Source organism: Elaeis guineensis, chromosome 16 (assembly GCF_000442705.2).
Source record: "Elaeis guineensis isolate ETL-2024a chromosome 16, EG11, whole genome shotgun sequence".
Lineage (NCBI taxonomy): Eukaryota > Viridiplantae > Streptophyta > Magnoliopsida > Arecales > Arecaceae > Elaeis > Elaeis guineensis.
The window spans coordinates 41,166,940-41,178,350 of record NC_026008.2 but is presented as its reverse complement, the minus strand read 5'-3'; the positions used below and the strand labels follow the sequence as shown (position 1 = coordinate 41,178,350).

Below are 11,411 nucleotides of genomic sequence, written 5' to 3'. Positions count from 1 at the left end.
CCCGGGAAGCTGGTAGTGTTGTCCTCAAGAATGCCCATCATGGAGCTCGACAGCAAAACCCCAGGGTGAAGACAATGACGACGGAGAGGCAGAGGCTGCTGAGGATGACGTGCGATAGCCGATACGTCGAGCATCGAAATGAATTGCAGCATGCTCTCAAAAGGCCGGTCCCTCACCACCATTAAGGAAGTCGGCAGCGTCGTCCTCGAGAACGGCTATTATGGAGCTTGGCAGCCAAAACCCTAAGGTGAAGACAACAACGACGAAGAAGCAATAGCTGTTGAGGATGATGCGTGATAGTCGGCACATCGAGCCCTTCAATTTCACCATGTACGCCCGATGCAGGCGATCCATCGACCCATCGCTCTTCCTCTCGCTCCCTATGGAGTCCATAGTTATTTTGTTTTGAAATTTTTTTTTTTTTGAGGAGATGCTGCCTTTCCCAATCAATATCGCTCACCTCACATGAATCACAGATCATCAACATATAGGATCAAACGAACTCCAAATTTTCTTTAAAATACATATGGCAAATGGAGCAGATGGCACATGATGGACGGAGGCACTACTAACGTGGATGCCTCCATGTTATAATATATATATATATATATATATATATATATATATATATATAATACTAGCTTAACCCAATGCGATGCATGGGACGCGATATTTTTATAACAATATTTAATTTTATTTATCTATTTTATTATATCTATTTTATATGTATTTTAAAAATAGTTAAAATAATTTAAAATATATATTTTATACATAGCGTGCATTATAAGCTATTGGACAAATCTCATGAAGATATGATGATCCTGATTCTATGAAGCTCCATCCTAAACCCATCATTTCTTACTATTTTTTATCTTTAATCATTTTTAAATCCCTCCATCTCTTTTTCTCCTTCTTCTTTGATCTTCTCTTCTCGTACCTTCAACTCTCCTAATGGCAGCACCGACAATGACCACTATTGTCACTAATAGTAGTAGCATCTTCAAGCTCGGGATAGAGAGAAAATATACCATAAAGGTATCTATGTTGGTAGAGCCTCCATCTGCCATGCATCATCAAAAGAAATTCTTTAGTGGTAGTGGTGGCCCAACAGAGGAAGATCCTTTTAGCGAGTAGCATTGCCGACTTGGCCATCTGGAGAGTTAGAGGGTGTAAGAGAAGAGGAAGGAGAGATGGAGATGTTTAAAAATGATTAAAAAATAAAAAAAATGAAGGATTTAGGAGCAGACTTTGTAGAACTTGGACCATTAGATCTTCACAAGATATGTCCAAATTTGGTACTATTCACTATTCGAATTTGATAGTTTATTATTATTATATTTTTATTAAATATTAATAATATATATAATTAAAATAAAAAAAATTTCGCACATTGTGTGGGTTATATGCTAATTTGATTCTTGTTATCTAGCTCTGCTTTTACTGATTTCTATAAAAAACTTGATGCATCATTTTTATATATTTTTTTAAAAAATAAAAGATTTAATTGTAAAATTAATGAACCTAGGTAGAGTCAGCTAGAGCTAGGACAAAGTTACCATCAATTTATACACAAACCCCTATAAAATATTAACATGATACGTTACATTACGGTCACTTCTCACTACTGGACGGCGTTCACATGAAGTTCAAAGCCCGTCTCTGCCCCTTGCCCCCAACCTCCTCTATTTTCCTCTCTCCCACATCCCTCCTCCTCGCCACCATTCATCGGCCATGCTGACCTAGAGTTCTGCACCCAAGCTCCGTTGCCGCACCTGTGATGTTCATTCTCCCGACCGTCTCCCTCTTTGTCGTGATCGCCCAATTCTACCAGCGCTTCAAGCACCACCTCCTCCCTTCTAAGTGCAAGCTTGATGACTATGGCCTCGAATCCAATGACAACTCTAACTCTGACGATTTCTCACACGTCCTCATGAGCATGCTTATGCTTGATTCTTTCTCCCCTCCTCCTTGGCCACCCCCTTCTCCCCCCTTCTCCCCTGTTTTTGATGTCGCTTCTAGGGTTTTCCCATCAGGTGTCAAATTATCTTGTAAATAAAGAGTTCCCTTTGGCAGCAATCTAACTACAGGCCCCACCTACTCGCTCGCTCTGAAGATTGGGTTGTGATTCGCTCACATAAAGCTCCTGTTATTTTTTCTAAACTAGTTTAGAATCCCATACAATGCATAGGATGGAAACTACAACTTGTGAGCGCTAAAGTCACGTGCTACTTTCAAACAAACATATTCTCCTGGTTTAAATAGTAAAAAACCATATTTTCTTCTTTCAAACAAACATATTCTTCTGGTTCTGGCATTATCACTCAGAATAATGCACCTGTGCATCCTATTAATATCATAATTTTTTTTTGATAAATAACTAATATTAGAATTTCAAAACATAAAGATCAACTATGGTAAATAACCAAGAAAACTTTCCGTTAGAGAAACAATGGGCGCATTATTGATGTGACATAAGCTAGGATTTATTATTAACCTTTTGTCACATAAGTTTCCAAACCCCAACCGGCCCTTCCCTATCCTTCCACTCCAGAGTGTACTCCCTACTCTTTTCCTCTCCCCCCTCTATGACCCTTTCCACCTCCATCCACTCATATACCGCCCCCTCCAGCTCCATCATCGCCGCGGCCCCCAGCCCTACTGCGTCTGCCTCGGCCTCCAACAATGCCTACACCGTTGCTGCCTGCCTACAGCCCACCGCCATGTGCAGCGATGTCAGCCCCCCGTCGGCCCTCTCCACTGGCCTCATGTCTGCTCTGACCGCCATCCAGATGGCCCTCTTCCCCTTTCCCCTACCCTCCACCACACTTTCGATTTCCACCCACTCATATACCGCCCCCTCCAGCTCTACCGCCACCGCCACCAGTCCCACCCGCCTCCCCAGTGCCACCGCCGGTGTCACTGTCAGCTCCAGCGTCGTTCTCTCCTACCCATTCATTGCTGCATCCTCCTCGGCCTCCAGCAGTGCCCGCACCGTCTGCCCACATCCTGCTGTCATGTGCTGCAGCGACAGCCCCCCATTGGCCCTCTCTGCCCGCCCCACGTCCACTCCAACCATCATTCAGATGCCCCTCATCGTCTAAGCTTTCATGTGCGGTACTATTTCTTCCGTGTAAATCAAAGAGGCATTGGCTTCCCACTTTACTATTGCGGGATCTTTTATGCGGCTTCCTTCTCTTTCTCTAAAAACCCACATGTCAAATAAAAATTTTTCTATAAATTTTTTTTTATTTTAATATATATATATATATATATATTAGGATCCTACGCATCAATCGGAACATTATCAATGTAGAAATTTTTATTTTAATATATATATTAGATTAGATATATTAGATACAGTAGTAGAACAGTCGTGGCCAGCTAACCAGTTTCTAATCAGATGATTATAGCCGTCCGAACTTGTAAGAGAATCTCGAGACCACCGAATCAAAATAATTTATCAGCTTCTAACCACTCTGTTAGTCATCTACTACATCAGCCACCTGCCCACGAACCAAAAGGGTCAGCTTCGTCCCCTTCGCTACCAAACCGTCCTAAGCCATTGCCCACTAGAAACCCGACACGCGCCCCGCTATCCATTGGGCCCCAAAAAAATGCATCGTCCCCATTGCCGCCGTTTCTGACTTTCTTCCAAGGCATGCGCACCTCCTACCGGCTACCGCTTACTCTCTCGCAGTATAAATAGGCCGGGCGCTCCCGCTCCCGTCGGATGAGGAGTTCTTGTTCTTAGGCTGAAAGAAGAAGAAGAAAAATGGCGGCTCAGAAGAGGGTTCTGCTATTATGCGGAGACTATGCGGAAGACTACGAGGTATTTCCGTCGCCGATTGCCTGCTATTCCATTGGTATAAGAGTTACTCATCCGTTATTCCGCTGCTATTCCCGTGGTTTCTTGGTTTTGACTCCTCTCTCTGTGAATCGATCTATGGATATATTTGTTCCCGGAATTGATTTATGTGAGGATTGGCAGGTGATGGTGCCATTCCAAGCGCTGCAAGCGTATGGAATAGCTGTTGATGCAGTTTGTCCTGGAAAGAAAGCCGGCGAGATATGCCGCACCGCCGTTCAAGAGATTACTGTCCATCAGGTAATTGGAGACATGTTCTTTGGTGTTCGTAGACTTAGAAATAAGAGGAAAAACCCTGAGAAAAAACAGCTATAAATGTTTTTAGATTTTACTACTGAGAGGCAAAACGAAACAGTTACAGAAGTTTTTAGATTTTTACTATTTAGAGGCAAAACCATCTTACTTTCTTGACTTGCATTAAATCCATGGTTTTTCAGACATATTGTGAATGGAGAGGTCATAACTTCACGCTTAATGCGACATTCGATGAGATTAATGTGAGCAAATATGATGCAGTAGTAATCCCTGGAGGCCGTGCACCAGAGTACCTTGCGATGAATGAGTCGGTTTGGAATGTTGTATCGATGTTTTCAGACTCTGGAAAAGTAATTGCATCGATTTGCCATGGACAGCTGATTTTGGCAGCTGCAGGATTGGTGAAAGGTCGCAAATGCACAGCTTATCCCACCCTAAAGCCAGCTCTTATTGCTGCGGGCTGTCACTGGGTTGAAGCAGAGACGTTGGCGAAATGTGTTGCTGATGGTAATCTTGTAACAGGAACCACATATCGAGGACATCCTGAATATATCAGCCTGTTGGTCAAAGCACTTGGAGGGACTGTGACAGGCTCGGATAAAAAGATTTTGTTCCTTTGTGGGGTATGCTTGCAACATAATCTTAGAAACTTGGATCATGCATGATAGAAGAGTAGAAGATTCCTGCACTTAGCATTCTTTTTCTGTCTTTTATAGCTCTTCATCAAAATTTGTCATGGGCATTCATCAAATCTTTAAATGCTTTATTAATTTTGTTCTAGTTGTAACTTGACTGATTAGCATTTCTCGTTTCCAAGAAGAAGTGTATAACTAGATTGAAATGACTAAGTTAGAGAATACAGGAATTTTCACCATGCTTGTTTGGTGACAGTAGGTATACCATGACTAATCTGCTTGTCAGTGCATGATTTGTGTTACTGAATTCTTTTACTTGTTCAGAAAAGTTGTAGCAACACAATTATTAATATGCACATTTGTTGCAAGTCAAAGATCTAGATATGGAATAATGCTAGATGATTAGATTCAGAGATAATCGAATCCTAGTTAAAAATGTTCACATGGTGACTGAGTCTGTGAGAAGCAATGTAAGGCACCGCATTCTCTCTAAATTGTTTGATTTGGTGCTCCCCACACTCTATCAATATTAGACTTACAGATTTACATTTTCTGCCAAATCAATTACATGCCATTTGTTCAAATATTTCTGCAAGTCATGCAGCTTGTTGAGGCTCTAGGGTCCTGGTCAAACATTTGAAAAAAATGAACTTAATTACCAACAAGATGTTGTACTTGTTTCTGCTGTATATAGATCATTTGCTCGGACATCATTTTACATACATAATGTGTTAACCTAAAATGATACAAGCCTTAGCCTTTCTAAAACCCCATTACCCAAAATAAAGTTTTGATGTCTAGGAACACCATTTGTGTATTACTTTTATTGTGAACAGATAACCTTTTTTAAGTTCTAGTGCTTTTATGATTTTTGAATTACAGGGAAATAACATTAGGATTCTGAGCCATTTTTCTTGAAGTAAACATCTCACTTTCATCCAAACTATTTTGGCTGAGATGCACATTCCAACAGAAGAATAGATTGATGGTTTAGTGGGTCACCGGTGATCATTTTTTTCCCTTGCTTGAATTTTTTTTTTTTACATATATCTTGTAGATACAAAGGCTCGAATATTCTCAATGTGTTCTGCTGATGTGCCTAATTGGACTTATTATCAGATATTATCGCATGTGTACATACCTATAGATTTACCTCAATCAGGGAAGGAACTTATCTTTAGTTTATCAGCGGTCATTTCATCTTGATCATCTTTTCAGAAACTCATTCACAAACTTGGTCTTTTGGCATGTATTTTGTCAGAATTTTGTTATTGAGAGATCATTCGGACCTCCAGCTTTTCCTCATTTGGAGTTTATTTGAGGCCTGGATAGTTTTATGTTAGCCCTTTACCATCTTCATGATGTTTGTGAGATCTTCCTTATTTGTTATGAAGTTTAATCTTTTGGATATGCAATTCTCAGTCCAGTGTCATCTCCAAATTCCTCCAGAACAATCAAATTCAAAATTCCCATAGCAATATTTTCTTTCACTATTGTGTTGGCCCCTCCCTCCTCTGTTACTGGAGGTTGCAATGTTCCAATTCAGTCATCAATCTCATGGGTTAGTCCTCTATCTTGTGTGCTTTCCACAATAATGGGACTTGTCAGAGCAGCAACCTGACCACATTATCAGGTCTATATAGAGCAATTGGCTAGGAGAGCCCTTGTAGTAGGTTGAGACTCATAGAACGAACCAGGAGGTCTATTGTAGGCTAAGTGGAAATGATCAATGGAGTTAGAATTCTATCCATTTTTTTATTCTAAGATTGAAAAAATATAGCAGGATTATTTTTGAGCTTCAGTTTCCTCCTGATATCAGTTCGTATCAGTTATGAGGCTTTTTCATTGCTATAAAGTTTGGATCTCAGGTTCTTAAGTGGGATCAAATTTTCTCAACTGAATGATATCAGCCTTAACAGTTTACCAACTACAAGTTTTTTAGCTTTTGGTCTAATCTAGTATACAACTTCTTCAGGGTTTCCATGAAAGTGGATTATAGCAACCCTGTTCATCATGTTATTTGTGGTCAGCTGTTGCATATTTGATGTTCCCGTGGTTGGTGGCAACAAAACAACAGCCAATAGCTGTATCTCATGCTCTGATACCATCAAACTTGTGTAGCAACTTAATTAAATGCCTTCTTTTATTTAGGCATCAGGCAACTTAGCCAAGTATATAAAAGACATGCACCTATAGCATGATACAATGAGTGATGGATATATGAACCCAAATACATAATGCATTAACCTTATATGGATGCTCATACATAAGAATGGAGGCTTACATAAAACTTTTTGAGTGTTTTATAAAATCTTCTTCATGTTTGTTGGCATCTTATTCGGAACAACTATATGGGCTTTTGCTTGTGTCATCATGGTGCTTCTTGACTAGATAATTTACACCTGTTATTCTTCTTGGCTCCATTAGTTTGCCATTGATTATACTGTCTCACCCTGGCATAAGACCAATTCCGTGATTTCATGTGTGATATTCCTACACATGTTTTCATGGGTGATCATACTGAATGTCAACTATGCATTTTCCCCTTCATCTGGAAGGTTACTTTCATATAGATTGCCAGCAAATGCGTGCAAGAAAGTTGGCCAGCCTCTAGTGAACAAATAGGACCTAAATTTCTATAGATATTATTTGGTCTATGCATGTAATGTAATCTATGCTTATTAGTTCTTTGATTAATTATGTTGATCCCTCTAGGGATGCTTGTAAGGCCATTACCTAGCTATGGTCCCAGCAATCTGGGGTCCAAGGAGGGACAGACTGGGAAGATCAAACCTTCGGCATTATTTTGGCACAAAGTAGCTGCCTATGGATTAAACCTGTTCCATTGCACTTGTCAGCACAAGCCTTTTTCCATTGCACCAAGCAGTGGCCCCTTTCTAGGGATGCTCCTACATTTGGCAAAGAAATGGTAATGAAACTGCACAGTAGTACAGATTGAACTAAACTTTGCCCCAAACTACTGTGCTATTTATTTATTCTAAGTACTACTCCACATATTACATAAATAATTTCTAGATTCTTATTTTCTTTTTTGGTTTGTAATTTGTTCATTGAATAATTTCTAGATTCTTTTTTGGTTTGTTCATGATGAAATATAATTGACCTGAAACTTGTGATGTTGAGAAAGATAGGTTGACTGATGCTTCATAGTTGTGCTACCCAGAGTAAGAGATATTTAATCAGTTAATAACTAATCATGTTTTGTTGATCTAAACTGAGTCCAACTACCAACTGGGCTGTGAAACCTTTGGACTGGTCGTAGTTTTAATTTTCCAGGTTGGTTCTAAAATGTAAAATATAATTTGTTTATTATTGTCACTTTATATGGTTCCATACTTGTATAACATGTTGGAACAAGTAAATAAGATCAAATTTTGATGTGTATGAATTCTAAAAAGACCAGAAAACTTCTGCAGATACCTTGCCTTGTTATGCCTTTGTTTATTTTCATATTTCATGTGTTTAAGCTACTTTTGCTTATGGAGATTTTTCTTATATCACATTTGGCAGGATTACATGGAGGATTATGAGATAAAGGTTCCATTTCAATCTCTCCAAGCTCTTGGTTGCATGGTTGATGCAGTCTGCCCTAATAAAGGTGCAGGCGAAAAGTGTCCAACAGCCATCCATGACTTTGAGGGTGACCAGACTTACAGTGAAAAGCCAGGCCATAATTTCACTCTTACAGCATCTTTTGAAGGTTTGGATGCTTCATGCTATGATGCACTGGTGATACCTGGAGGGCGTTCCCCAGAGTACCTTGCATTAAACGATAAAGTCATTGCTTTGGTGAAGGAGTTCATGGCTAAGGGAAAGCCAGTTGCATCCATTTGCCATGGACAGCAGATCTTATCTGCTGCTGGAGTTCTTAAGGTGAATGATAAGCTATTTCATAAATGATTTTTTCTCATATAGTGCCTCTTTTCAGTTATTGTAGCTTTGCCTCCCCTTCAATCAACAGAACAAGAAAAAGAAAAAATTTTCCATTATCTTGATGACTAAAATCATGGCAAAGGGCATGTATCCTAATTGGAACAAAGAAAGAAGATACGATAAGCTACTAGGAGTGAGAGGGGTATGGATATTATCCATCCGGATCCATTTTCATATCTGAATCAAATCGGATATAGATAAAAATTTGAGGATCCGACTAATATCCATATTCGTATTCATATCCATCAAAGAAAAATGGATATAGATATGGATAGACAACTATCCTGTCCATATCCGAATATCTGAATCATGTAACTCTATATAATTTTATATAGTACTTATTAATTTTTAAGAAAAATATACAACCATATAAATATATTGTTGACTTATCATCTATTTAGTAATATCTTTGATTCTGCAGTCATAAAATTTAATTATCTAAGTTATATCCATAATTATATCCATACTTGCAGTATCTAAATTGTAGCTGTATCTGTTTAAAACAAATATGGGTATAAATTTTTGCATCCGAATAATATCCATATCCGTATTTGTATTTGTCAAACAAAATAAATATGGATGTGGATATGCTGGTATCCGATCCGGTTTCAGCCCCATAAGGTACCCAAGAGTCTAGGTAGAAGATATGATATTTCATGACAATTCATATCCATCACTATTATATGAAATTGTCTTAACATGGTCTTGCAATGGTCCAACACTGAAATCCATAAAGACTAAACAACTAAAACCCCCACTACAAGCCTCTTGAGAAGTTGTCCAGTTTAGGTACCATAGTTAGACACCTAGTTTGACTTCAGTTTCAAGGAACCAAAGCAAATCAATTAGAAGTAATTTGTCTCATATTGCTTTCTTCTCACTTCTTGGAGAAAATAATGAACTTGCATTGACTTGCTGAGAGTGTGATATGTAAGTCCAACAAAGGGAGCCTTCGCTCATTCCATCCCCATCTTTTGCATCAGTTTTCAAGAAGGCAACTATTAGATTGTAAACTTCACCTCCATAATTTTTATGGCATTTTAGTGTTGAAATGAAACTATATACTAGAGAATGCTCCTCTGGTGTGTAATATATGATGTCAACCCTAACTCTGTGGGAGACCCAGTATCAGCTTTCTCTTTTGATTACATGGATCAACCGCTTCTAGTTGATGGGAGTGGGGTTCCTTTTACCTTTCTTAATAAAGATCTGAATCCAATGATTGACAGGAGATATTTTCTAGATGCCTTCTAAAGATTCTTCCTTCCTGTTTGATTGGTAAGGCAATCAGAGTACCTCCAACCTGACACGTCATTGTTGAACAGTTGCCAGAAATTCCCTTTCTGATCTTTCTTCTACCTAATCATTTTTCTACCTACCTTTCATGATGGTGAATTCTCTGTTATTAATAAGCGTTGCCTTTGGAACCATATTTCATTTTTCTTTGGACGAAGTTGGGGGACATGGAGTGGATGTTTTTATTACTTTTTCAAGGATCTGCATACATGACCTTTTAAGTCAACGATCTCAGAATTCAGTTTCCAGATGACCTTAAATTATCCATATTGAGATTAAGGTTTGGACTTACAAACATCAATAACTTTGTCTATGGATTGCCATTTCTCAAATCTTAATTACATCAGATCTTAATTACGTAATTAGCAATTCATCAAACGTTGCTAGATTGCCATTTAGATAACTATCATGATCCATCCTTACTCTATGGATAAGTCCAATCATAATACTTGAGACCCTATCTAGGTTATTCTTGAAGAATCCATTTGCAAGTAAACCCAAGACAACTGTGAAATGATTTCTAGCTCAGTTGGACTCCTGACGTTGCAGCATGTTGTGGTTTACCTCTAGGTCTATTATATAATTTAAATGTTGTTGATCCATTATGCTTTGAACAGGCACTTGTTTCGCTTTGCATCCCCACTATAACGAATCCGACATCCATTACATCATTCCAGTTGTCACTGTTCTCATCGTCATTTCTGTGACTATTGAACTCCCCCTTCATGAGTTATATATTATATATTAGCAGATCCACGCAAATGTTTGTTTCTGGTCTTCCATGCTAATCCATGCCAGGCATTGTGCTCATGTTTTTCATAAATGGGAAAATGCATGCTCTTTCTTCTGTTAATTGACGATACATTGTAGTAGTACCTTATGTACCTATGTTGTTGTTGTAGGGGAGGAAATGCACAGCATACCCTGCTGTGAAGCTTGATGTGGTGCTGGCAGGAGCAACATGGTTGGAGCCCAAACCCATAGATCGTTGCTTCACCGATGGCAATTTAGTGACAGGTGCAGCTTGGCCTGGGCACCCGGAATTCATATCTCAGCTTATGGCTTTGCTTGGTATCAAGGTCACATTCTAATTCGTGCGTCAGTGTCAGTCGATGTTAGTGTACGTCTCTGTACACAAAGACTGAGGTCCTGTACTTTTGAGCGATTCCTAAAATTGTTGTCCATCTTTACGTCTACAATACTCTACATACAGCTGGTTATCTTGCTTGTGTTTTCAAGGAGTTCAGAATCTAATTCTATTCTGTTACAAGTATCAGTTGCCTCTGATCAGGTGTCCTGTGTCACGATGCTGAAACACTAGATTGGCTGCTGTTCTGTTTTGCGTTTGCCATATCAGTTTTTAATTGCCTACAGTGGTATTTATGAAACTATCGACCACACTCAAG

General features: G+C 39.0%; 1 protein-coding gene across 1 annotated transcript; it reads left to right on the top strand.

Moving 5' to 3' along the window:
• Positions 1-3,636: 3,636 nt before the first annotated feature.
• LOC105058906 (protein DJ-1 homolog D) lies at positions 3,637-11,289 on the top strand. The gene is made up of 5 exons (XM_010941976.4): positions 3,637-3,829; positions 3,989-4,105; positions 4,303-4,743; positions 8,287-8,649; positions 10,908-11,289. Exons 1-5 carry the CDS (start codon positions 3,773-3,775, stop codon positions 11,094-11,096), a joined length of 1,167 nt encoding a protein of 388 aa, XP_010940278.1. The 5' UTR covers positions 3,637-3,772; the 3' UTR covers positions 11,097-11,289.
• Positions 11,290-11,411: the final 122 nt, after the last annotated feature.